This window comes from Oncorhynchus mykiss, chromosome 24, assembly GCF_057628025.1.
Source record: "Oncorhynchus mykiss isolate SJ-2025 chromosome 24, ASM5762802v1, whole genome shotgun sequence".
In the NCBI taxonomy this organism is placed as follows: Eukaryota; Metazoa; Chordata; class Actinopteri; order Salmoniformes; family Salmonidae; genus Oncorhynchus; species Oncorhynchus mykiss.
Genome location: NC_143045.1, coordinates 11998519 through 12024754, shown reverse-complemented (window position 1 = coordinate 12024754; position 26236 = coordinate 11998519). Strand labels below are relative to the sequence as shown.

General features: G+C 43.9%; 1 protein-coding gene across 1 annotated transcript in view; it reads right to left on the bottom strand.

The window, feature by feature from the left end:
• Window positions 1-18958: 18958 nt before the first annotated feature.
• LOC110503743 (PTB-containing, cubilin and LRP1-interacting protein) overlaps window positions 18959-26236 on the bottom strand; it is a 37394-nt gene continuing 30116 nt past the window's right edge. Inside the window, exon 3 of the mRNA XM_036961708.2 lies at window positions 18959-21199. Within this exon, the coding sequence (XP_036817603.1) occupies window positions 20702-21199 (498 nt within the window). The 3' untranslated portion in view covers window positions 18959-20701. The remainder of the gene's footprint in view (window positions 21200-26236) is intronic.

Below are 26236 nucleotides of genomic sequence, written 5' to 3'. Positions count from 1 at the left end.
CATATTTGTTATTTCATAGTGCTGTCTTCTCTTCTACAATGTAGATAAGAGTAAATAAAAACCCTTGAATGAGGTGTCCAAACTTTTGACTGGTAATGCATATTACGGAATGTACAATGCATTCGGAAAGTATTCATACCCCTTAACTTTCCACATTTTGTTACGTTACAATCTTATTGTAAAACGGATTAAATAGTTCCCCCTCTCAATCTATACACTACCTAATAATGACGAAGCAAAAACTGTTTTTTAGACTTTTGCTAATTTCTAAAATATCACATTCACATAAGAATTCACACCCTTTACTCAGTACTTTGAAGCACCTTTGGCAGCGATTACAGCCTCGAGTCTTCTTGGTATGATGATGCTACAAGCTTGGCACACCTATATTTGGGGAGTTTCTCCCATTTCTTATCTGCAGATCCTGCACAGCTATTTCCAGTTCTCTCCAGAGATGTTCGATTGGGTTCAAGTCCAAGCTCTGGCTGAGCCACTCAGACATTGTCTTGTCCCGAAGCCACTCCTGCGTTGTCTTGGCTGTGTGCTTAGGTTCATTGTCCCGTTGGAAGCTGAACCAGAGTTTTGCTGGTTCCAAACTTTTTCCATTTAAGAATGATGGAGGCCACTATGTTCTTGGGGAACTTCAAAGCTGCTTCCACTTTTTGATACCCTTCTCCAGATCTGTGCCTCGACACAATCCTGTCTCGGAACTCTACGGACAATTCCTTCGACCTCATGGATTGGTTTTTGTTCTGACATTCGCTGTCAACTGTGGGAACCTACAGTTGAAGTCGGACGTTTACATACACCTTCGCCAAATACATTTAAACTCAGTTTTTCACAATTCCAGACATTTAATCATAGTAAAAATTCCCTGTGAAATGTCAGAATAATAGTTGAGATAATGATTTATTTCAGCTTTTATTTCTTTCATCACATTCCCATTGGGTCAGAAGTTTAGATACACTCAATTTGTATTTGGTAGCATTGCCTTTAAATTGTTTAATTGGGGTCAAACGTTTCGGGTAGCCTTCCACAAGCTTCCCACAATAGGTTGGGTGAATTCTGGCCCATTCCTCCTGACAGAGCTGGTGTAACTGAGTCAGATTTGTAGGCCTCCTTGCTTGCACATGCTTTTTCAGTTCTGCCCACAAATATTCTATGGGATTGAGGTCAGGGTTTTGTGATTGGCCACTCCAATACCTTGACTTTGTTGTCCTTAAACCATTTTGCCACAACTTTGGAAGTATGCTTGGGGTCATTGTCCATTTGGAAGAGACATTTGCGACCAAGCTTCATCTTCCTGACTGATATCTTGAGATGTTGCTTCAATATAACCACATCATTTTCCTACCTCATGATGCCATCTATTTTGTGAAGTGCACCAGTCCCTCCACAGCAAAGCACCCCCTCAACATGATGCTGCCACCTCCGTGCTTCACAGTTGGGATGGTGTTCTTTGACTCCCAAGCCTCCCCCTTTTTCCTTCAAACATAACAATGGTCATTATGGCCAAACAGTTCTATTTTTGTTTAATCAGACCAGAGGACATTTCTCCAAAAAGAACAATCTTTGTCCCCATGTGCAGTTGCAAACCGTAGTCTGGCATTTTTATGGCGGTTTTGGAGCAGTGGCTTCTTCCTTGCTGAGCGGCTTTTCAGGTTATGTCGATATTGGACTCGTTTTACTGTGGATATAGACTTTTGTACCTGTTTCCACCAGCATCTTCACAAGGTTCTTTGCTATTGTTCTGGTATTGATTTGCACTTTTCGCACCAAAGTACGTTCATCTCTATGAGACAGAACTTGTCTCCTTCCTGAGCAGTATGACGCCTGTGTGGTCCCATGGTGTTTATACTTGAGTACCATTGTTTGTACAGATGAACGTGGTACCTTCAGGCATTTGTAAATTGCTCCCAAGGATGATCCAGACTTGTGGAGGTCTAGAATTTTGTGGAGGTGTGGAGGTTTTGGCTGATTTCTTTTGATTTTCCCATGATGTCAAGCAAAGAGGCACTGAGTCTGAAGGTAGGCCTTGAAATAGATCCACAGGTACACCTCCAATTGACTCAAATGATGGCAATTAGCCTATCAGAAGCTGCTATAGCCATGACATCATTTTCTGGAATTTTCCACACTGTTTAAAGGCACAGTCAACTTAGTGTATGTTAGCTGCTGACCCACTGGAATTGTGATACATACAGTGATTTATAAGTGAAATAATCTGTCTGTAAACAATTGTTGGAAAAATTACTTATGCACAAAGTAGATGTCCTAACCGACTTGCTAAAACTATTGTTTGTTAACTAGAAATTTGTGGAGTGGTTGAAAAACAAGTTTTAATGACTCCAACCTAAGTGTGTGTACTTCTGACTTCAACTTGATATAGACCAGTGTTTGTGCCTTTCCAAATCATGTCCGATCAATTGATTTTTACCACAGGTGGACTCCAATCAAGTTGTAGAAACATTTCAAGGATGATCAGTGGAAACAGGGGGCACCTGAGCTCAATCTCGAGTCTCACAGCAGTGGCTGAATGCTAATGTAAATCATGTATTTCTGCTTTTTATTTTCAATAAATATATTAAAATCTAAACCTGTGTTCGCTTTGTCGTTATAGGGTATTGTGTGCAGATTGATGGGGGAAAAAGGATTTCATACATTTTAGATTAAGGCTGTAATGTAACAAATGTGGAAAAAGTGAACGGGTCTGAATACTTTCAGAATGCACTAATTGTATATCACAATATATGTTAAATACATGGAGAAATATATTTCAAAATACATTCTGAAATACTGTACATTATTAGGAAATTATTTGTAAAATATATTCCAACATGCATTGAAATTAATTTGTAAGAAATATATTTTAGTGAATGTATGGTAAATAAAAAATAAAAAATAGGCTAATCGTATTGTTACAAAGTGGTGACTGTCTTAACAATGACACTTTAGTATTGAATGCACAATGTCATTCTCATTTAGAATTCAGATGTGAAAGTATACAAGCTTAACCTTTTAAACACAGAACACATTAACATTGATGTAGTGATCAATACATAAAAAATAATTTATCATTTGATTGATTTATTTATTTCACAAGTCTAAGCCAGGGGATGGGAGCTATATGGAATTGTTTTAAGGTCAGACCAAGGAGGATTTTACTATTTGATCTAGAATTGTAAGACCCCTTCAAGTATCAACAAAAATATATTCATAAATGATGTTTATGTTTACAGCTATTAGCTCATGAATATTCACATTTGAATCATTTTGCAGACATTCTTATCCAGAGTGATATACAGGAGCAATTAAAGTTAAGTCCTTGATCAAGGGCACAAACAGATTTTTTTTTACTTAGTCTGCTTGGGGATTCAAACCAGCAACCTTTTGGTTACTGGCCCAACACTCTTAACCGCTAGGATACTTGTTATTCAAATGCATTGAATAAGAGATTCACTACATGGCACAACAGTCACCAAAAAAATCCAAAGGACGTTTGTTCTAAAGTGTCCGTCCTATATCTGAGAGATATAACAAAGATCAGGATACTTTTTTTCACACGTATTTAACCGCTTGTTTTATGGCACTGAACAGTCTCCTATTGTGCCAGTCAAACGTTTGGACACACCTACTCATTCAAGGGTTTTTATTTGTACTATTTTCTACATTGTAGAATAATAGTGAAGACATCAAAACTATGAAATAACACATATGGAATCATGTAGTAACCTAAAAAGTGTTAAACATAGCAAAATATATTTGACATTCTTCAAAGTAGCCACCCTTTGCCTTGAAAGCTTTGCACACTCTTGGCATTCTCTCAACCAGCTTCAAGGGGTAGTCACCTGGAATGCATTTCAATTAACAGGTGTGCCTTGTTAAAAGTTAATTTGTGGAACGTCTTAATGCGTTTGAGACAATCAGTTGTGTTGTGACAAGGTAGGGGTGGTATTCATGGCACTAGCCTTATTTGGTTAAAGACCAGCTCAAATAAGCAAAGAGAAATGACAGTTCATTACTTTAAGACATTTTCAGGGATGTCATGGTCTGAAAAACACCGCTCTAGCACTGTCACCTTTCACAATCACATGTATTTATAAAGCCCTTTTTACATCAGCAGATGTCAAAGAGATTTATACAGAGACCCAGCCTAAAACCCCAAACAGCCAGCAATGCAGATGTAGAAGCACGGTGGCTAGGAAGAGACCTAGAGAGGAACCAGGCTCTGAGGGGTGGCCAGTCCTCTTCTGGCTGTGCCGGGTGGAGATTGTAAGAGCGCATGGCCATTAAGGCCAGGTTGTTCTTCAACAACATAGGCGGATGTGGAGGATTGAAACACATACAACGTAAAAAAAAAACATCTCTAGCTGAAATTGATTCATTGTGGATAAAAAAATATATATATAATTATATTTCCGTGGGGGCACCCAGATCAACTTTAGAGGGTTTACGAAGCCGAATTAGGAACCACTTTGTCCACCCTTTAGACTAGATGGTTTAGCTATGTATTTCTGGAATATTGTCAGGCATTACATGCATTTGAGCAGATTTTTTTTGTGACGTTAAATGTATTGAAATAAAATAAAAATCCCGAATGGAGGAAGGCTTTGCAAAGAGTTTCTAGCAGGTGACTGAACTACAAACAAAAACAGGCCATAACACTAAAATACCCTCTAAGGACAAATCTAGAGCTCTTTCCTCTGGTCTAATCTTGAATTTCTTGATAAGGAGTTTGTAAGGGGCCAAACATATTAAAACTATGGATTAGCGAGTGAGATCCTATCACAGATGAATCACGGGCCATTTCCATTTTTTTTTTCTCCATAGAGCTACTGTCTGGGATTAAGGCTCTGGGGTCAGCAATGGGTGGACAAACACAGCCTTTCAATCTTTGATGCTCTGATAAGACCCTATCTGAGACCAGTCTGGAACAGATTGGGTCTCCCCCATATGGGCTCCACTGCTCTGCTGTTCTACTTTTGGCTTTGAGAGTCTATCTCTCAGCCCTGAGCTCCAGCGAGATCCTAAGCAAACTGGCTCACATGGTATCTGCTGATCATCTTTTTCTGTCTAAAAGGCTCATGCGAAATGTCAGGGCCAAGGAGCTTGTAAATGTTCCTGCTTGCTGGTTCAATTAATTTTCCTTGGAAGGCAGAGTCAAGGAGGGCTAAGCATAATTGAACACACCCGACTTCAATTGGTCTTCTTTAGGATGCTGAGAAGCTGGCCTGTGTTCTGACCTGACCCCTAGCAATGTATATTACTGTGGTGTGTGCACCCCACCCAACTCATATGGGCTAGGGCTTGTTGACTGTATGACCTTACCTGGCTAAGACCGGTTTTGTTAAACGACTACTTTGACTTAAAAGAAAAGCTCAATCAATTCTGCCTATCCGGTACCAATGGTAGTAGGCCTACCAGGTGATCGTTTAGAGATGACTGGCTGGAGCCCAAACCAGACATAACCAGATAATCGGATGCTCATAGCTAACCTTCACAGTCGTTTCTAGGTTCTACCCTCGCTCCCTCATCCATAGTCCCTCTAACCAATTCCTGGACAGCAGGGCCACACATTATTAAACTGAATAAAAATATATACATTTCAAAGATTTTACCAAGTTACAGTTCATAGAAGGAAATCACTCAATTTAAATAAATGAATTCAGCTAAAATCTATGGATTTCACATGACTGGGCAGGGGCGCAGCCATGGTTGGGCCAGAGTCCGACCCACTGGGGAGCCAGGCCCCCTCAGAAGATCCCGCAGGTGAAGAAGCTGTATGTGGAAATCCTGGGCTGGCATAGTTAACCGTAGTCTGCTGTTGTGAGGCCAGTTGGACGGTTCTGCTAAATTCTCTAAAATGACGTTGGAGGCGGCTTATGGTAGAAAAATTAACAACATGTTATGGCAACAGCTCTGTAATCATCATGCCAATTTCACCCTAATTGTCTGTGTGGTTGGTTCTTATATAGGGATGGAATTTGAGTCAAGATTTCTAAAGAAACATATTATTAAACACTTTCCAAATGTGGGTCTGTTGTAGACACACTTCCTATCTGCTTTCCTCGTGTCAAAATAAAAGTCCTGAACGTGCGCCATCTGAGCACAAACGAGCAATAACTTTTATTTTGACATGAGGAACCAACTGGGGGTATCATGTGTGTAGGTCCATCTGTGGGGAGAGGAGGAAACCATCTGGGATCCCTGGATCTCCTCCCAGAAGATCACGGAGGAAAAAGCACTCCTGCCAATGATGGTGGATAAATAAAGATGTCCCACTCAGGTCATTTACCATTGAAAAAAAATGGTCACAGATCAAGTCTGCTTAAGGGGTCTCTCCCATAGTCACTAAAGCATTGGCAGCTGGTTCTGGTCTGCTTAGTTCATTGACTGTATATAAACCAGAAAAGTAGTGAGTGAGATGTCTCTGCTCATGCAACCTTGCTGTCCTGTTGTATGTTAATGAACTAGCATGCAGAGCCAATAGAAAGATGTGTCAGTTTGATTCGGAGAGAGTCCTCAAGTTTTGATTACTTCTCAGAAGCTGTCCAGACTCAGACATATGTATTTCCAAACAAAATCCTCCTTCACTTGTATCAACCAGCAGAGTCAATAGCCTAGAGAAAAAAATATATATATATTGGTTGACAGTGTTCAAGTTTCAGACTGTTAAGAAGTTGTCCCACACCAGACATGTTTTTTTAACAAGATAATCTTTCACTTTGAACATAAAACAAGCCAATAACACCATTTATGATTTTTTTTCTAGAAAACAACTGCATCACCCTGGCATTTGAAGAATGTTCATTTGAAAAACTACAGTGCCCTCTTGAGGAAATTAATGTGCAGTAGCATCCAATTAGTGACTCCAATGTTAACAGAGGCAGATCTATTGCAGTAAACGGAAATGAATGGCCACAAAAGGGAATTACTCACTGCAATTTTTACAACCACCTTTTATAATGCGTTGATATAAGATAGAGGGAACATACAGTCCTTGTGTTTACCTGTCATCCGCAGTAGGTAACATTGAGTACACGTTTACCAGTCCTTTCCAAGAGCTTGACTCTGATTACACCAAGTGGTGTATAATAGACTTCTGCTTTGCCAATTGACACATTTTTCATAGAAATATAAACTGATGTAAGATCAGCTGGATCATGAAGCCCACTGCCAGTGCATAGATTCCACTACCAGTCTAACTGCACATCCATAAGAATCATAATCAACCTCAATATAGCACCATCAACTTGTAGCTCATGATAAACCTTCCATTTATTTTGATGACATTGAGGACATTGGTCAACAAAGCCTTAAGTTTAATGTTCTGGAGGAACACAGGATACAGTAAAAACTAAAACATTTTGGGAAAGGGCATTTTCATTGACTGGGTGTGTTTTGAGTGAGTGGGAGGTTTTAGTAGGTTTTTGTATATTATGAATCTGTTTGTGTGTGAGTGTATGTTCCTGTTCAACCTCTGTTTTGTATCGTCTGAGATCCCCAAAGATTGGAAAGCTGCCGCGGTCATCCCCCTTTTCAAAAGGGGGAGACACTCTAGACCCAAACTGTTATAAACCTACATCCATCCTGCCCTGCCTTTCTAAAATCTTCTTGTTCAAATATGTTTTTTATTGAACACGCACAAGAATGTTGTATTGGTATAAAAGACAAGCATGAAATTCTAATCTAAACATAAACGATCAGACAGAAACAACAAGACCCAGAGTTCTGGGTACAAAACAAATATTACAAAACACGACATACAGAACAAGGACAGGTAGAAGGTAGAGGGTAGATGTCACCCCCACCCTCTTATTCCCCCCCAACTGCTCAGGTGACAGGACCAGCACATGCTGATTGAAATATTACAATTGAGAGTTAAAATGTACAAATTCACAGCGCCGACTGCTCCAAGAGAGGAAAGGCTGCCAGATTTGATCAAATGTTGATCATTTTTTGTTCAGAATATATCTAATTCTTTCTAAGTGTACACTGTTGTAGTGGAAATTTCCTGTATTTACCAAATCATGAGAGCAAACCACACACAAATCAGAGTTATCATAAAGTCCATCTTTAATTATATGAGCTCCATCACAACCCTGTGACTCTCAGATCAATTCAGTGTCTATAAATGAATTCTCTGAGAGTGCTTACAAAACAGTTCTTAGTATGATTTATAGCCAAGACACACCCATCTCAACTCACATGACGAATAACAGATCTTGGGAACATTACAAAGGAAGACTTCACTTGAGAGAGGAGTATTCCATTGCCAGACAGCATTAACTATAAATTATCGTTCAGTTTGCTCTCCTAAAACGAGGTTCTACTTCTCGTTCTTGGTACAACATAGTACCAAGACATTAGGATATATATCAATTGTCATTTTAGACACTCCCATTCTGGACAAGCTCACGGAGACACAGTGACTGGCACACAGACATTGTGAAGCCAAGAGATGATTGGTTCCCCGTCAATCATCCCTTAACATGGTTTAAAAGATATGTTTACATATGAAGACAAGCTTGACCTCTCCCCTCTCTGCGGCCCAAGTAACTGAACCCTGACAGAGAACAGATAACTGCAACCGGCCAACAGTATTATCCAAAAATAGACATTCTAATGACATATCTCACATAAGCATGCAATAAAAATAAAACATCTTATCTATGTTACCCAACTATTCTGATTAATCCCCAACACTGTTTGCCAATTCGCTGAGCCATAATTTGGTAGAAGGAGCTTCCCTCCTTTTCCAAAACAACAAGATACATTTTTTTGACGAAATGAGACTGTAAGAGATGAGTTGTTTTGGGGGTTGGTTAATCCGTTTAGGGAATCAGACACTCCCAGGATTATCAGAAGCGGGTCTGGGTCTGTTGAAGTCTCCAGAACTTCAGAGAGGATCCTTAAATTCCACACCAATAACCATACAAGTTAGAGCATAGGGCAAAGCAGTGGAGTAGTGTTCCCTGCGCAGCCTGACAATTATCTCACATAGGGGAGGTATCAGGAAATATCCTATGCAGTTTAGTTTTGGAATAGTGTCATCTGTGTAATACCTTGAATTGTATGAGACGATGTCTGGAATTAATGGAGCATGTGTGGATGTACTCCAAGCTCTCTTCCCAGTCTGCCACAGAAATGTCGGTCCCTAGTTCTTCCTCCCATTTTGACTTAATGACAACTGTGGAATGTGTGCTAACAGATTGAAAAGCATCATATAGACGAGATAACAGTTTGTCTGAGGTGGGGCATATTTTTATGCATCCGTCAAACATGGAAGGTTTAGCATTCCCAAATGTTGGGAGGAGTTTTCTAACATAGCCTCTAATTTGTAGGTATCTGAAAAAGTTACTTCTGGGAAGATAAGTTTCCCTCAGCAACTCAAAGGAAGCAAAGGTTCCTTCGATATATAGATCACCTATGGTATTTATCCCTAGCACTCCCCATTGCTCAAAGGTGTTATCAAGGTTAGAGGGGGCAAAGGAGAGATTCCTGGCAACAGGGAGCATGAATGATATTGGTCTAAGATCAAAGTGGACTTTAATTTGCTTCCAGATTCGGACTGTGCTATGTATAATAGGATTGTTACGATAAAGTGACATCTCCAGATTGGCAGGCGACAAAATCACAGCACCAATAGAGAAGGGGTGACACTCCTCACGCTCCATACTAAACCAGCTGGATGACAGAAGTGCGTCATCCAGCAAAAATGTAACAGTGCGGAGGTTAGCGGCCCAATAGTAAAATATAAAATTTGGGAGAGACAATCCTCCTTCCATCTTGGATTTACAGAGGAGTTTTTTTGTACCTATCCTGTGTGTTTTATAATCCCAGATGAAAGGATTGATAATTGAGTCCAGTTGTTTATGAAAGGACTTAGGTATGAATATTGGGATGTTCTGGTGTAGGTAGAGCAATTGTGGGAGGAAGACCATTTTAATGGCATTAATTCTTCCGAGCAGAGAAATTGAGAGAGTTCTCCAAAATGGTATGTTTGCCTTGAGTTTTTGCATCAGAGAGGGGAAATTCTCTTGAGATAGTGAGGAGTATTGTTGGGTAACTACAATTCCTAGGTAAGTACATTTTTCTGAAGAAAACTTAACTGGAAGATGTTCTAGCCGGGAGGTGTTTTGCAACCGTATGGGCATTAATTCGCTCGTTACAATTTATTGTGTATCCCGACAAGGTACCAAACAAATGAATCACATCAAGAATAGCTGGGATACTAGCTTGGGGTTCTGTTACATAGACGAGAATGTCATCTCCGTATAGGGAAATCTTATTTAGAGTACAGTGCCTTGCGAAAGTATTCGGCCCCCTTGAACTTTGACCTTTTGCCACATTTCAGGCTTCAAACATAAAGATATAAAACTGTATTTCTTTGTGAAGAATCAACAACTAGTGGGACACAATCATGAAGTGGAACAACATTTATTGGATATTTCAAACTTTTTTAACAAATCAAAAACTGAAAAACTGGGCGTGCAAAATTATTCAGCCCCTTTACTTTCAGTGCAGCAAACTCTCTCCAGAAGTTCAGTGAGGATCTCTGAATAATCCAATGTTGACCTAAATGACTAATGATGATAAATACAATCCACCTGTGTGTAATCAAGTCTCCGTATAAATGCACCTGCACTGTGATAGTCTCAGAGGTCCGTTAAAAGCGCAGAGAGCATCATGAAGAACAAGGAACACACCAGGCAGGTCCGAGATACTGTTGTGAAGAAGTTTAAAGCCAGATTTGGATACAAAAAGATTTCCCAAGCTTTAAACATCCCAAGGAGCACTGTGCAAGCGATAATATTGAAATGGAAGGAGTATCAGACCACTGCAAATCTACCAAGACCTGGCCGTCCCTCTAAACTTTCAGCTCATACAAGGAGAAGACTGATCAGAGATGCAGCCAAGAGGCCCATGATCACTCTGGATGAACTGCAGAGATCTACAGCTGAGGTGGGAGACTCTGTCCATAGGACAACAATCAGTCGTATATTGCACAAATCTGGCCTTTATGGAAGAGTGGCAAGAAGAAAGCCATTTCTTAAAGATATCCATAAAAAGTGTTGTTTAAAGTTTGCCACAAGCCACCTGGGAGACACACCAAACATGTGGAAGAAGGTGCTCTGGTCAGATGAAACCAAAATTGAACTTTTTGGCAACAATGCAAAACGTTATGTTTGGCGTAAAAGCAACACAGCTCATCACACTGAACACACCATCCCCACTGTCAAACATGGTGGTGGCAGCATCATGGTTTGGGCCTGCTTTTCTTCAGCAGGGACAGGGAAGATGGTTAAAATTGATGGGAAGGTGGATGGAGCCAAATACAGGACCATTCTGGAAGAAAACCTGATGGAGTCTGCAAAAGACTGAGACGGAGATTTGTCTTCCAACAAGACAATGATCCAAAACATAAAGCAAAATCTACAATGGAATGGTTCAAAAATAAACATATCCAGGTGTTAGAATGGCCAAGTCAAAGTCCAGACCTGAATCCAATCGAGAATCTGTGGAAAGAACTGAAAACTGCTGTTCACAAATGCTCTCCATCCAACCTCACTGAGCTCGAGCTGTTTTGCAAGGAGGAATGGGAAAAAGTTTCAGTCTCTCGATGTGCAAAACTGATAGAGACATACCCCAAGCGACTTACAGCTGTAATCGCAGCAAAAGGTGGCGCTACAAAGTATTAACTTAAGGGGGCTGAATAATTTTGCACGCCCAATTTTTCAGTTTTTGATTTGTTAAAAAAGTTTGAAATATCCAATAAATGTCGTTCCACTTCATGATTGTGTCCCACTTGTTGTTGATTCTTCACAAAAAAATACAGTTTTATATCTTTATGTTTGAAGCCTGAAATGTGACAAAAGGTCGCAAAGTTCAAGGGGGCCGAATACTTTCGCAAGGCACTGTATCTTAGTATTGTAGCCGTCAATTGCTGCATGAGATCTGATCGCCTGAGCGAGAGCATAGGCGACAGCGCACAACCCTGCCTTGTCCCTCTATAAAGGTTAAATCGGGGCGACAATGATTGGTTAGTGAGTATTCTCGCACTGCTTCTTAACACAGAACGCATCCAACCCGGAAGCCTCCGGGTTGGATGCGTTCTGTGTTAAGAAGCAGTGCGGCTTGGTTGGGTTGTGTATCGGAGGACGCATGACTTTCAACCTTCGTCTCTCCCGAGCCCGTTGGCCCGGACCAGGCACTGGGACAAGAGCGCGATGTGCACGGTCCAAATCAAATCACATTTATTTATATAACCCTTCTTCCACCAGCTGATATCTCAAAGTGCTGTACAGAAACCCATCATAAAACCCCTAACAGCAAGCAATGCAGGTGTAGAAGCACGGTGGCTAGGAAAAACTCCCTAGTAATGCCAAAACGTAGGATGAAACCTAGAGAGGAACCAGGCTATGAGGGGTGGCCAGTCCTCTTGACTGTGCCTGGTGGAGATTATAACAGAACATGGCCAAGATGTTCAAATGTTCATAAATGACCAGCATGGTCAAATATTAATAATCACAGTAGTTGTCGAGGGTGCAACAGGTCATCACCTCAGGAGTAAATGTCAGTTGGCTTTTCATAGCCGATCATTGAGAGTATCTCTACTGCTCCTGCTGTCCCTAGAGAGTTGAAAACAGCAGGTCTAGGACAGGTATCACGTCCGGTGAACAGGTCAGGGTTCCATAGCCGCAAGCCAAGACATCCGATCCCATTTTATCCCTCAATAGCTTGGCGAAGAAGTCGGTGGGGCGACAGCCAGACCAACAACGCAAAGATTATGACGTCTGGATCGGCCCTCCAGGTCGACCACTTACACAGAAAGCTTCTGCACACTAGGGCAAGGACGTGCATAGCTTCTCTAAGTCATCATCGATCCTACAAGCATTGAATTCAGAAGCTTTCTCAAGGTCCACAATACTCTGGCCCTGCGAAGCAACTGTTCAAATGGTGCTCTCGATTTTGGTGTCCAGTTCAACAATAGTAGCCTTAAAATCCTCAGCTATAGCAACACGTAGTTCTCCCAGAGCCCAGGTAAGTTCTATAAGTGTCACGTTGTTACCTGTGCCTTCCACCATGTCTGTCTCGTTGTTTAGTGGGGAGTAGGCCTCCGATGTGGATTTATTGTCCTTTGGTCTCTTATTATTCAGCATTTTCACATGGAAAGTTACAATATTGTATAAGAAAGAGACCTTTGTTGTAAAAAGTTTTGCAAAAAAGTTTTAGGAGCCTCTCTCACACAGCTGTTCACTCCAACATGCTAGCTCCACCTTTCTAAAATCTTCGAAAGCCAAGTTAACAAACAGATCCCCGAACATTTCGAATCCCACCGTACCTTCCCCATTATGCAATCTTGTTTCCGAGCTGGTCATGGGTGCACCTCAGCCACGCTCAAGGTTCTAAACGATATCATAACCGCCATCGATAAAAGACAGTACTGTGCAGCCGTCTTCATCGACCTGGCCAAGGCTTTCGACTCTGTCAATCACTGCATTCTTATCGGCAAACTCAACAACCTTGGTTTCTCAAATGACTGCCTCGCCTGGTTCATCAACTAGTTCAGTGTGTCATATCGGAGGGCCTGTTGTCCGGACCTCTGGCAGTCTATGGGGGTGCCACAGTGTTCAATTCTTGGACCGACTCTTTTCTCTGTATATGTCAATGATGTTGGTCTTGCTGCTGCGTGCGCCGCCCTATGGGATTCCCAATCACGGCTGGATGTGATACAGCCTGGATTTGAACCAGGGACTGTAGTGAAGCCTCTTGAGATGCAGTGCCTTAGACCGCAGCGCCACTCGGGAGCCTGCGAGTGGCGCAGCTCTTCGACCATTTGTTGCCCCGATCACTCTACCTGTACACAGCCAATCTATAAATAGCAACCCAACTACCTCATCCCCATATTGTTATTTATCCTCTTACTCTTTTGCACCCCAGTATCTCTACTTGCACATCATCTTCTGCACATCTATCACCCCAGTGTTAATGCTAAATTGTAATTATTTTGCCTCTTTGGCCTGTTTATTGCCTTACCTCCCTACTCTTCTACATTTGCCCACACTGTACATAGATTTTTCTATTGTGTTATTGACTGTGCATTTGTTTAACTTGGTTGTTGTTTGTGTCACACTGCTTTGCTTTACCTTGGCCAGGTCGCAGTTGTAAATGCAAAATTGTTCTCAACTGGCCTACCTGGTTAAATAAAAAAATATACAGTGGCAAAAAAAAGTATGTGAACCCTTTGGAATTACCTGGATTTCTGAATAAATTGGTCCTAAGATTTGATCACAACAGACAAACACAACAATAGACAAACACTGTGTGCTTAAACTAATAACACACACATTACTGTATTTTTCTTGTCTATATTGAATACATAATTTAAACATTCACAGTGTAGGTTGGGAAAAAGTATGTGAACTCATAGGCTAATGACTTCTCCAAAAGATAATTGGAGTCAGGAGTCAGCTAACCTGGAGTTGAATCAATGATCGAAGATGTTGGTTAGAGCTGCTTTGTCCTATAAAAAACACTGATGTGAACCATGCCTCGAACAAAAGAGGGCTCAGAAGACCTAAGACTAAGAATTGTTGACCAGTCCACTGTAAGACAAATTGTCTATAAATGGAGAAAGTTCAGCACTGTTGCTACTCTCCCTAGGAGTGGCTGTCCTGCGCAGTGCAGAATGCTCAATGAGGTTAAGAAGAACCCTAGACTGTCAGCTGAAGATTTACAGAAATCTCTGGAACATGCTAACATCTCTATAGACGAGTACACAATACGTAAAATACTAAACAATAATGGTGTTCATGGGAGGACGCCACGGAAGTGTCCACTGATGTCCAAAAAAAACATTGTGGCAAAAGTTCTGAAGTTCGCAAAAGAGCACCTGGATGTTCCACAGCGCTACTGCCAAAATATTCTGTGGATAGATGAAAATAAAGTTGAGTTGTTTGGAAGGAACACACAACATTGTGTGTGGAGAAAAAAAATGCCCAGCACACCAACATCAAAACCTCATCCCAACTGTAAAGTATGGTGAAGGGAGCGTCATGGTTTGGGGCTGCTTTGCTGCCTCAGGGCCTGGTCAGCTTCCTGTCAGACAGAAAAATGAATTCCCAAGTTTATCAAGACATTTTTCGGGAGAATGTAAGGCTATCTGTCCGTCAATTGAAGTTCAACAGAAGTTGGGTGATGCAACAGGACAACGACCCAAAACCCAGAAGTAAATCAACAACAGAATGGCTTCAGAAGAAAATACGCCTTCTGGAATGACTCAGTCAGAGTCCTGACCTCAACCCGATTGAGATGCTGTGGCATGACCTCAAGAGAGCAGTTCACACCAGACATCCTAAGAATACTGCTGAACTGAAACAGTTTTGTAAAGACGAATGTTCCAAAATACCTCCTGACCATTGTGCAGAAAAACTGAACAGAAACTGTTTGTTTGAAGGTTATTGCTGCAAAGGAGGGTTAACCAGTTATTAAATCCAAGGGTTTACTTACTTGTTCCACCCTGCACTGTGGATGTTACCGCGCTGTGTTCAATAAAGACATGAAAAAGCATAATTGTTTGTGCTTTATTAGTTTAAACAGACTGTGTCTATTGTGATTTAGATGAAGATCAGATAAAATTGTATGACCAATTTATGCTGAAATCCAAGTAATTACAACGGGTTCACATACTTTTTCTTGACACGGTATGTGTGCGCACGTGTGTGTGTGTGTGTCTGCTTTGCTTGTTTGTCTGCTGTTCTCTTTCCAGGCGGTTCTTGTAGTCCAGTCAGCATGTGTATGTTGTGTTCTGCAGTGTTGCCCAACTCTCCTCTTAGCATCTGTGAGCAAGATGCCGGTGTGGGCCCGCAGGACTCTGCAAATCTCAAAGAACATTTATACATTGAATCACCCTGAAAGTAATGTATTCCATTCCACTCTCCTGGGGTTAACACACACACACACCAATCATTTCCATGGCACGCTCTGCTCGGAGCCTCTTCCCGACATCCCTGTTTTCATGGATGAGATTCTCAGACATTTCCTGTGTTCTGAGAGCACGATGAGACAGGACTTGGAAATGTAGGTTCAGTAGGATAGTGGTGTGCTGGAAATCCTGGTGGCTTAACTTCCAGGGATGAGAGAATCTGGGATCCTAGAGTTGTGATAGGCACCGGCCTCCTCCACTCAGACACTCCATCTTTCCTTATGGTCAGGATCTAAATCATATGAATGACTTATGAGCCAAATCAGACGTGAGGGATGAAGAGCTTGGACATGACTGAAACATTCTGTAAGTCACAGTGACCTTGTATCCCCTCTGTTCTGGAAAAGACATCAGGTTTACTAAACTTACCTTGCTTTCTCATTCACACACACACACACACACACACACACACACTTCTGGGATCAATCATTGCCATGGCACGCTCTTCTCTGAGCTTCTTCCCAACATTCAATGTTTTTCATGGATGAGATTCTCAGACATTTTGTGTGATCTGAGAATACGATGAGACAGGACTTGGAAATGTAGGTTCAGTAGGCATCACGTTTAATAAACGTACCTCTATCTCTCACTCTTTCTCTCTCTCACACACACACACTTCCATCTATGGTACCTTTAATCAACATCTTTACACTGATACAAAACATTAAGAATAGCTGCTCTTTCTATGACCAGGTGAATCCAGGTGAAAGCTATGATCCCTTATTGATGTCAATTGTTAAATACACTTAAATCAGTGTAGATGAAGGGGAGAAGACAGAGTAAAGAAGGATTATTAAGCCTTGAAACACCTTGAGAGGATCAATGGGAAGACAGAAGTTTTGAAGTGCTTTTGAACCGGGTGTGGTAGTAGGTGCCAGGCGCACCGGTTTGTGTCAAGAACTGCAACGCTACTGGGTTTTTCTTGCTCAACAGTTTCTCATGTGTATCAAGAATAGTCCACCACCCAAAGGACATCCAACCGACGTGACAACTGTGGGAAAAAATTGGAGTCAAAATGGGCCAGTATCATTGTGGAACGCTTGACACCTTGGAGAGTCCATGCCCCAACAAATGTAGGCTGCTCTGAGGGCAAAAGCAGGTGGTGCGACTCAATTTTAGGAAGGTGTTCTTAATGTTTAGTACACTGTGTATATATCCATCAAACAAAATCTCCACTTCAAAGTGATCACAGTTTTATGCAGACATTTGGTATTAGTGAATGTCTTGAAGAGCAAATAGTTATATAGAGCACACGTAAAGGTCAAAATGGGTCCTCATAACTATTTACTGTCCACTCCACACAGTTTAAAGTGCACATCGGATTGTAATCTGCTCTTCACAAGTCCCACCTCAAATGTAACAATTGTATTTACTCTGTTTTAGAGCAGACATTCACAGCAGTCCCAAGTCAATCATTGCACATACTTTACTCACAGGAATTGTAACTGAAATGGAGATATCAATTTGATATCTCCCAGGAGCGCGAAGCGAGGTGGCCATCTGTATGAGAGAGAGAGAAACAAAAATGAGAAAGATTAATTAGGGAGAGGGGAGCAGATCAGAGAGCTGGGTGTTCCCCAGGACCGGACCTCAAGTTTGCTGGTGCTGGGTGGGTAGCTAGGCGGTGTGGGGACCTAGTGGACGGCAGCCAGCTGGAGGAGGAACAGAGTGGTATTGTATGGCTGACTGACACCTCGTTGGAAGAAGCAGGCAGGCAGGCCCTGGCAGGGGTGGCCTCATTCTGGGCCCCCGGCATCGACGTTCTATATTCCCAGAACTGGGTGAAACATGGAGGAATACTGGAGCGCAGGAGAACACTCAACACATCTGAGACACAATGGTGGAGCACCTTGAAAGATTCAGGTTGGCTCCTCAACCAAGACAGAAAAGCATACAATGACTATGTAACTGTCCACTCATTAAGTATATGCAGACAGACAGACGGACGGACAGACAGGACAGACAGAATTAGTCAATTTGCGAGTTGCGATACAGGGCCAGAGATGGTCATTACCGCACACTTCTCATAAATAATAAACCCATAATATAAGTTATCCAAATATATTCTCTATGTGGGGTATGCTCTTTTATCGGAATGGGAAAGTGAGGAAGGTGTTCCTCTACCTTCCAGAAGGAGGCAGTGTTCCCATTCAGCAGTCATTCAGACTGTTTCCAGCATCCATTTTGCTCTCGATTCTCTGCAGTTTCTGAGCAGCAAAATGATAGCAAATACAGTACAGTATGAAGATAGGCAGAAACTGCTTCTCCAATAGAAATCCCTGATCGTGCTTGTCGGTGATGTCATGGCAACGTTGGCTAGCTAAGCTCATGCGGAGAAACGTCATCGGGTCCAACAGTCGTCTCGCACCGAACTGCGCAGGTGCAGGCTGTCAAATCAAAGGCATTCCTTCATTTTAAAGCTGCTTTTGATGAAAATCAAAACATGTCAGTTTGTCACTTTTACAAGGTTGTGCCTTTAGACGAACTAAGAAATCCTTTCTCACTTCTCTCAATGACTTCTCAAACCCAAACCCCGGCCTGGGCTGCTTTGCAAGCGTTCCCCGAAAGTCTTGTCATGTTGCACCTCTGGGTTTAGAAACTCTGTGATGATAGCCAACGGTATAAGCACCCACGTTATGGAAATACCTTGAGACGGATGTGGGCACCAAAATGGCTGCCACACATTCCTGGTGTTTGAAGGGAATGAGCCCCACAACAATGGAAAGAGCTTTGCGGTCTATGAATGTAAGAAATGGAGACAAAATGATTGGTAGGATTGGAGCAAATCTCTGGCTGTAATATTGTATGTGTACACACACCTAATACATACACAGCCGTTGAAATTCACCCACATGTACACTTCCTAGTACTGTGAGAAGCATTTGTCATGAAGGCAAAACATCACAGCCAACTCGAATCAATATGAACGTTTTCGTACCAAACAAAAAAAAGACACTTCGGCATCACCAGTCAGTCTTGGTAAATAGTTTATATGTGATTGTTTCTTTATCTTTGCAAATACTGTATAGAAAACACTTACGGTAACATTTCCAGACATTTAAAGCACATCTGAGCCTTCAGACAAGACATGACACAGTAATCTACAGCTTTATAAACATTCCCTCCTCCTGTCATCCTGGCATTTCAAGCCCCCGGGCTCACACCCTCGTAACAGCCACTTCTATGGAACTCTACATATTCACAATTGACTTTAAAACACTGGTGCTGTCTTTGATGTCCCCGCTGTTAATTTAAAATAGCTATCAACATTTAATGCTGTAATATTTGGAAACGGATACTTCATTTTTGTATTTACATAAGCTTATTGAATGAGTTTCAAATACAATGTTTATATATGTATGTACTGACCAGAGCCATCTTAATAAAATTGGCTTTAGACACAACAGACAAAATACATGACCCACCCCACTGTGAGTACCAGCATCCAGTCCATTCAAAAGAGTCTTGTTAGAAAGGGGGGTGGGGTGGAGCTCGTGTCATGGGGGCTTCCAGTTGCCCCAAAATGGCCGCTCTTACCCTTTGACAGCACAGTGAAACTGAGCTATGCGTGTCTGTTCATGGACTCAACACGCATCCAGCCCACGAGACATAATCGTTACCTTAAGGTGTCTGTACAGAAAACGGCCCTTGCTAAACTGCACCTAATCCACATATATAACAATGTAGAAGAAATTTACTAAAAAAAAAACGAAGTAACTAAAAGGTGTAGGGAGCTTGCAGCACAACATACCTATAATACATTCAGCACAGGCCAAGAGGCTTCAGGCATTCTTAATGGAAGGCTGTGAAACGTTTTACACTTCTAGTTGGATTACTAGGCCATTATCGGTCATGCTCTCTCTCCTGACAACCCTTTTTCTTAGATCACACATTCCTCACACACATGCACATACACGACGACTACACACACACACACAACATTTGGGACTGCGGGACTAAGAGACGAGCCTTGGTGTGTGAGCAGTGAGGCACAAAGTCAACAAAGAAGACACAGCTAAAAGACTCACTTTTGGTATGCTTCAAAACAGGAAGTAAATGTGATTGATAAGGGATGACGCTCTCGTAGCCTAATAAATATGTCAGGACCTCCCTCCTCCCGGCAACCTTCCACACATATATTAGTCAAGGCTTTCTTTTTGAAACCACACATTTAACAGTGCTACAGGCATAACTCTCAACTCAATAGTGCTGTTGTTAAAAAATCAGAACGGGAGGCAGTGATCTGGATTTTTAGGAAGTGATCTGGGCTTGTGATTGGGCCGGGACGGGGTGGGGCTAGAGGTGGTGTAAAGAGGCAGATTTTCTCTGCACATCGCAGACAGACGGACGGACAGACCGCAGCGTCGGATGGGAATGTAACTGTCATATAACCATTATTCACTGATCTCTTATGGGCATCAGATCAGGCGCATCAATGGCTATCCAAATGTTTGAGGACCGATTTATCCAAAGAGGCAGCACTAGTTAAGTTTCACTTCCCCATATGTTAGGTCTCAAGTTGTTCCTTTCCCCCTTTTTAAAACTACACCATCGTCATCCTTCAGTCTGCGGTCAGTTTTAGTTCCATGTTTTTTCCTTAAACCAGAGAAGAGTGAGAGAGAGAGACAGAGAGTAGAGAGAGTGCTCCGGTTGCCCCTGTGCACCTCCCCTCACGGGCTTGTGACCGGGGGAGGGGGGGGGGGACCCTGGTGCTCAGCCGTCCTCCTCGGGGGTGGAGTCGTCTGGAGCGGAGTCGTCAGTGGCGAACTCGTCCGAGGAGCCGCTCTTGTGGATGCGTCCATCGCTGCGCATACTGTGGAAGGTCTTGCGGAAGGCGTCCATCATGGAGTGGGCCAGCTTCTTGGCCTCCAGCTTGCTCTCACACTCCACGGCGTGGCAGTCCATCTGGAAGGTCAGGTCGTCGTTGATCTCCCGGTAGATCCAGGCGAACACATTGGGGCTCGTGCAGTGGTCCGCCGTACAGTAGGCGATGCGCGCCACCTGGTACGTGTCCATGGTCACCGAGGCCTCGCCCCGCCCGTCCAGGTGGTGCAGGCGCACCTGGAAGGGGCGGATCTCCAGGAGGGAGTTGGCAAGGAGGTGCTCTTCCTGGGCCAGCGCACGGCGGTCCCACAGGCCCACCACTGCCGACTCTGTGCAGCCCGACAGGAACTGGGTCCCTGAGATGGTCACCTTGCCAAGGTATGTCACCTGTGGAGAGAACACAGAGAGAGAGAGAAAGAGAGAGAGAGGCTGTTAAACATCTAACAGCATTTAGTGGTACAAAACTATGTGCCTCAACTGGTAAGAGTGCGGGGTTATCAATGCTAAGGTCAAGGGCTTTATTGGCATGGGAAACATGTTTATATTGCCAAAGCAAGTGAAATGGATCAAAGTAAACAAAAGCGTGAACAGTAAATATTACACTCACAAGTTCTGAAATAGAGACATTTCAAATGTCATTATGTACAGTGTTGTAACGATGTGCAAATAGTTAAAGTACAAAAGGGAAAATAAATAAACAAAAATGGGTTGTATTTACAAAGGTGTTTGTTCTTAACTGGTTGCCCTTTTCTTGTGGCAAGAGGGCACAAATCTTGCTGCTGTGTTGCACACTGTGGTATTTCACCCAATAGATATGGGAGTTTATCGAAATTGGATATGTTCTCAAATGCTTTGTGGGTCTGTGTAATCTGAGAGAAATGTGTGTCAAACACATTGGTTCTAATTGTGTTGCTGTCCTGGGGCTCTGTGGGGTGCTTTGAGGGCTCTTCTCCAAGTTAATTTCTCTGTAGGTGATGGCTTTGTTTAGGAAGGTTTGGGAATCGCTTCCATTTAGGTGGTTGTAGAATTGAACTGGTCTTTTCTGGATTTTGATAATTAGCGGGTATCGGCCTAATTCTGATCTGCATGCAGAGTCTCAATTTGGTTGGTGAGCGGACCCCAGGACTCACAACCATAAAGGGCAATGGGTTCTATAACTGATTCAAGCATGTTTAGCCAGATCCTAATTGGCATGTCCCTTCTTGCCTTTTCTCTCAGATCGTTCACAGCTTTGTGGAAGTTAAAGGTGATGCTGATGTTTAGGCCGAGGTATGTATAGTTTTTTGTGTGCTCTAGGGCAACAGTGTCTAGATGCAATTTGTATGTGGTCTTACGGAAATTTACTGTCAGGGCCCCAAGTCTGACAGAATCTGTGCAGAATATCTAGGTGCTGCTGTAGGTCCTCCTTGGTTGGGGACAGAAGCACCAGATCATCAGCAAACAGAAGACATTTGACTTCAGATTCTAGTAGGGTGAGGCCGGGTGCTGGAGACTGTTCTAGTGCCCTCGCCAAATTCGTTGATATATATATGTTGAAGAGGGTGGCGCTTAAGCTGCACTAGAACAGTCTGCAACACCCGGACTGTGTGTACGTGTGTGTAGTCGTATGTGCATGTGTGTGAGGAATGTGTGATCTAAGAAAAAGGGTTGTCAGGAGAGAGAGCATGATGTGTAATGGCCTAGTAATCCAACTAGAAGTGTAAAATGTTTCACAGCCTTCGTGGTATCCATTTTTTGCAAAGCTCTGCAAGACTTATTAAATTGAAACAGTTGTGACCAACCGCACACTTGTTGTTTGTGCACAAGGATTTTATAATGTCGTATGTCGTCCCCCCCCCCAACACCACTTTCCATCTCTCTCTTTCCCTCCGGATATTGTTTTTCAACAGGAAAAATAACTGGAGTGCTTCTTTAAAAGATGAAGCATAACATGTGACATCAGAATGCATCGTACATCTCTGGACACTAGACCAAGCTGGCAAAACGGTATATCATGAAGAGACACAAACGTGAAGACACAAAATACACATACTGTACACAAAAAACACAACAGTTACCCTGAAAGACACAGTGCTATCTGATAATATGTCAAGGACAGGGACACACAGACATGCAACAGTATCAATGAAATATTGACAAACAGGAAATGCGGAGGAGACCAGCAAGAAAAAAAAGGAAACATTTTTTCTTCCGTCTGGGAGTTTTGTTTAGTCTGTGACCACAAGGACTATATCTGGCCCCGGTCTCTCTCTCTCTCCATCCCTCCCTCCTTCCCATTTGGACACTTTTTTTCTCTCGGTTCCAGTCATTCCATCCACAAACTATTACAACCCTGTAGTGGTGAAGCCTGGAAGAACAGAGAACAGTCTTCAGGCTGGCTGGCTGGTGTGAGAAACACTAGTCCTCGCCACATCACACCACAGAGAGCCCCGCCAATGGAGACACCACAGCCAGAGCCAAGGCTGACCAAGATCCCTTTACATCCACAGTCCTGACTACCATGACCAACTGAACCACTCTGTAGAGATGGAGAGAGGGGAAGGGGGAGGGAGGGAGACAGAGCAAGTGAAACGGAGCGAGGGAGACGGAGAGAGGGAGGCAGCAAGTGAAACGGAGAGAGGGAGGCAGCAAGTGAAACGGAGAGAGGGAGGCAGCAAGTGAAACGGAGAGAGGGAGGCAGCAAGTGAAACGGAGAGAGGGAGGCAGCAAGTGAAACGGAGAGAGGGAGGCAGCAAGTGAAACGGAGAGAGGGAGGCAGCAAGTGAAACGGAGAGAGGGAGGCAGCAAGTGAAACGGAGAGAGGGAGGCAGCAAGTGAAACGGAGAGAGGGAGGCAGCAAGTGAAACGGAGAGAGGGAGGCAGCAAGTGAAACGGAGAGAGGGAGGCAGCAAGTGAAACGGAGAGAGGGAGGCAGCAAGTGAAACGGAGAGAGGGAGGCAGCAAGTGAAACGGAGAGAGGGAGGCAGCAAGTGAAACGGAGAGAGGGAGGCAGCAAGTGAAACAGAGAGAGGGAGGCAGCAAGTGAAACAGAGAGAGGGAGGCAGCAAGTGAAACAGAGAGAGGGAGGCAGCAAGTGAAACAGAGAGAGGGAGGCAGCAAGTGAAACAGAGAGAGGGAGGCAGCAAGTGAAACAGAGAGAGGGAGGCAGCAAGTGAAACAGAGAGAGGGAGGCAGCAAGTGAAACAGAGAGAGGGAGGCAGCAAGTGAAACAGAGAGAGGGAGGCAGCAAGTGAAACAGAGAGAGGGAGGCAGCAAGTGAAACAGAGAGAGGGAGGCAGCAAGTGAAACAGAGAGAGGGAGGCAGCAAGTGAAACAGAGAGAGGGAGGCAGCAAGTGAAACAGAGAGAGGGAGGCAGCAAGTGAAACCGAGAGAGGGAGGCAGCAAGTGAAACAGAGAGAGGGAGACAGCAAGTGAAACAGAGAGAGGGAGACAGCAAGTGAAACGGAGAGAGGGAGACAGCAAGTGAAACAGAGAGAGGGAGACAGCAAGTGAAACGGAGAGAGGGAGATAGCAAGTGAAACGGAGAGAGGGAGACAGCAAGTGAAACGGAGAGAGGGAGGCAGCAAGTGAAACGGAGAGAGGGAGGCAGCAAGTGAAACGGAGAGAGGGAGGCAGCAAGTGAAACGGAGAGAGGGAGGCAGAGCAAGTGAAACAGAGAGAGGGAGGCAGCAAGTGAAACGGAGAGAGGGAGGCAGCAAGTGAAACGGAGAGAGGGAGGCAGCAAGTGAAACGGAGAGAGGGAGGCAGCAAGTGAAACGGAGAGAGGGAGGCAGCAAGTGAAACGGAGAGGGAGGCAGCAAGTGAAACGGAGAGAGGGAGGCAGCAAGTGAAACGGAGAGAGGGAGGCAGCAAGTGAAACAGAGAGAGGGAGGCAGCAAGTGAAACAGAGAGAGGGAGGCAGCAAGTGAAACAGAGAGAGGGAGGCAGCAAGTGAAACAGAGAGAGGGAGGCAGCAAGTGAAACAGAGAGAGGGAGGCAGCAAGTGAAACAGAGAGAGGGAGGCAGCAAGTGAAACAGAGAGAGGGAGGCAGCAAGTGAAACAGAGAGAGGGAGGCAGCAAGTGAAACAGAGAGAGGGAGACAGCAAGTGAAACAGAGAGAGGGAGACAGCAAGTGAAACGGAGAGAGGGAGACAGCAAGTGAAACGGAGAGAGGGAGACAGCAAGTGAAACAGAGAGAGGGAGACAGCAAGTGAAACGGAGAGAGGGAGACAGCAAGTGAAACGGAGAGAGGGAGACAGCAAGTGAAACGGAGAGAGGGAGACAGCAAGTGAAACGGAGAGAGGGAGACAGCAAGTGAAACGGAGAGAGGGAGACAGCAAGTGAAACGGAGAGAGGGAGGCAGCAAGTGAAACAGAGAGAGGGAGGCAGCAAGTGAAACAGAGAGAGGGAGGCAGCAAGTGAAACAGAGAGAGGGAGGCAGCAAGTGAAACAGAGAGAGGGAGGCAGCAAGTGAAACAGAGAGAGGGAGGCAGCAAGTGAAACAGAGAGAGGGAGGCAGCAAGTGAAACAGAGAGAGGGAGGCAGCAAGTGAAACAGAGAGAGGGAGGCAGCAAGTGAAACAGAGAGAGGGAGGCAGCAAGTGAAACAGAGAGAGGGAGGCAGCAAGTGAAACCGAGAGAGGGAGGCAGCAAGTGAAACAGAGAGAGGGAGGCAGCAAGTGAAACCGAGAGAGGGAGGCAGCAAGTGAAACAGAGAGAGGGAGACAGCAAGTGAAACAGAGAGAGGGAGACAGCAAGTGAAACGGAGAGAGGGAGACAGCAAGTGAAACGGAGAGAGGGAGACAGCAAGTGAAACAGAGAGAGGGAGACAGCAAGTGAAACGGAGAGAGGGAGATAGCAAGTGAAACGGAGAGAGGGAGACAGCAAGTGAAACGGAGAGAGGGAGGCAGCAAGTGAAACGGAGAGAGGGAGGCAGCAAGTGAAACGGAGAGAGGGAGGCAGCAAGTGAAACGGAGAGAGGGAGGCAGAGCAAGTGAAACAGAGAGAGGGAGGCAGCAAGTGAAACGGAGAGAGGGAGGCAGCAAGTGAAACGGAGAGAGGGAGGCAGCAAGTGAAACGGAGAGGGAGGCAGCAAGTGAAACGGAGAGAGGGAGGCAGCAAGTGAAACGGAGAGAGGGAGGCAGCAAGTGAAACAGAGAGAGGGAGGCAGCAAGTGAAACAGAGAGAGGGAGGCAGCAAGTGAAACAGAGAGAGGGAGGCAGCAAGTGAAACAGAGAGAGGGAGGCAGCAAGTGAAACAGAGAGAGGGAGGCAGCAAGTGAAACAGAGAGAGGGAGGCAGCAAGTGAAACAGAGAGAGGGAGGCAGCAAGTGAAACAGAGAGAGGGAGGCAGCAAGTGAAACAGAGAGAGGGAGACAGCAAGTGAAACGGAGAGAGGGAGACAGCAAGTGAAACAGAGAGAGGGAGACAGCAAGTGAAACGGAG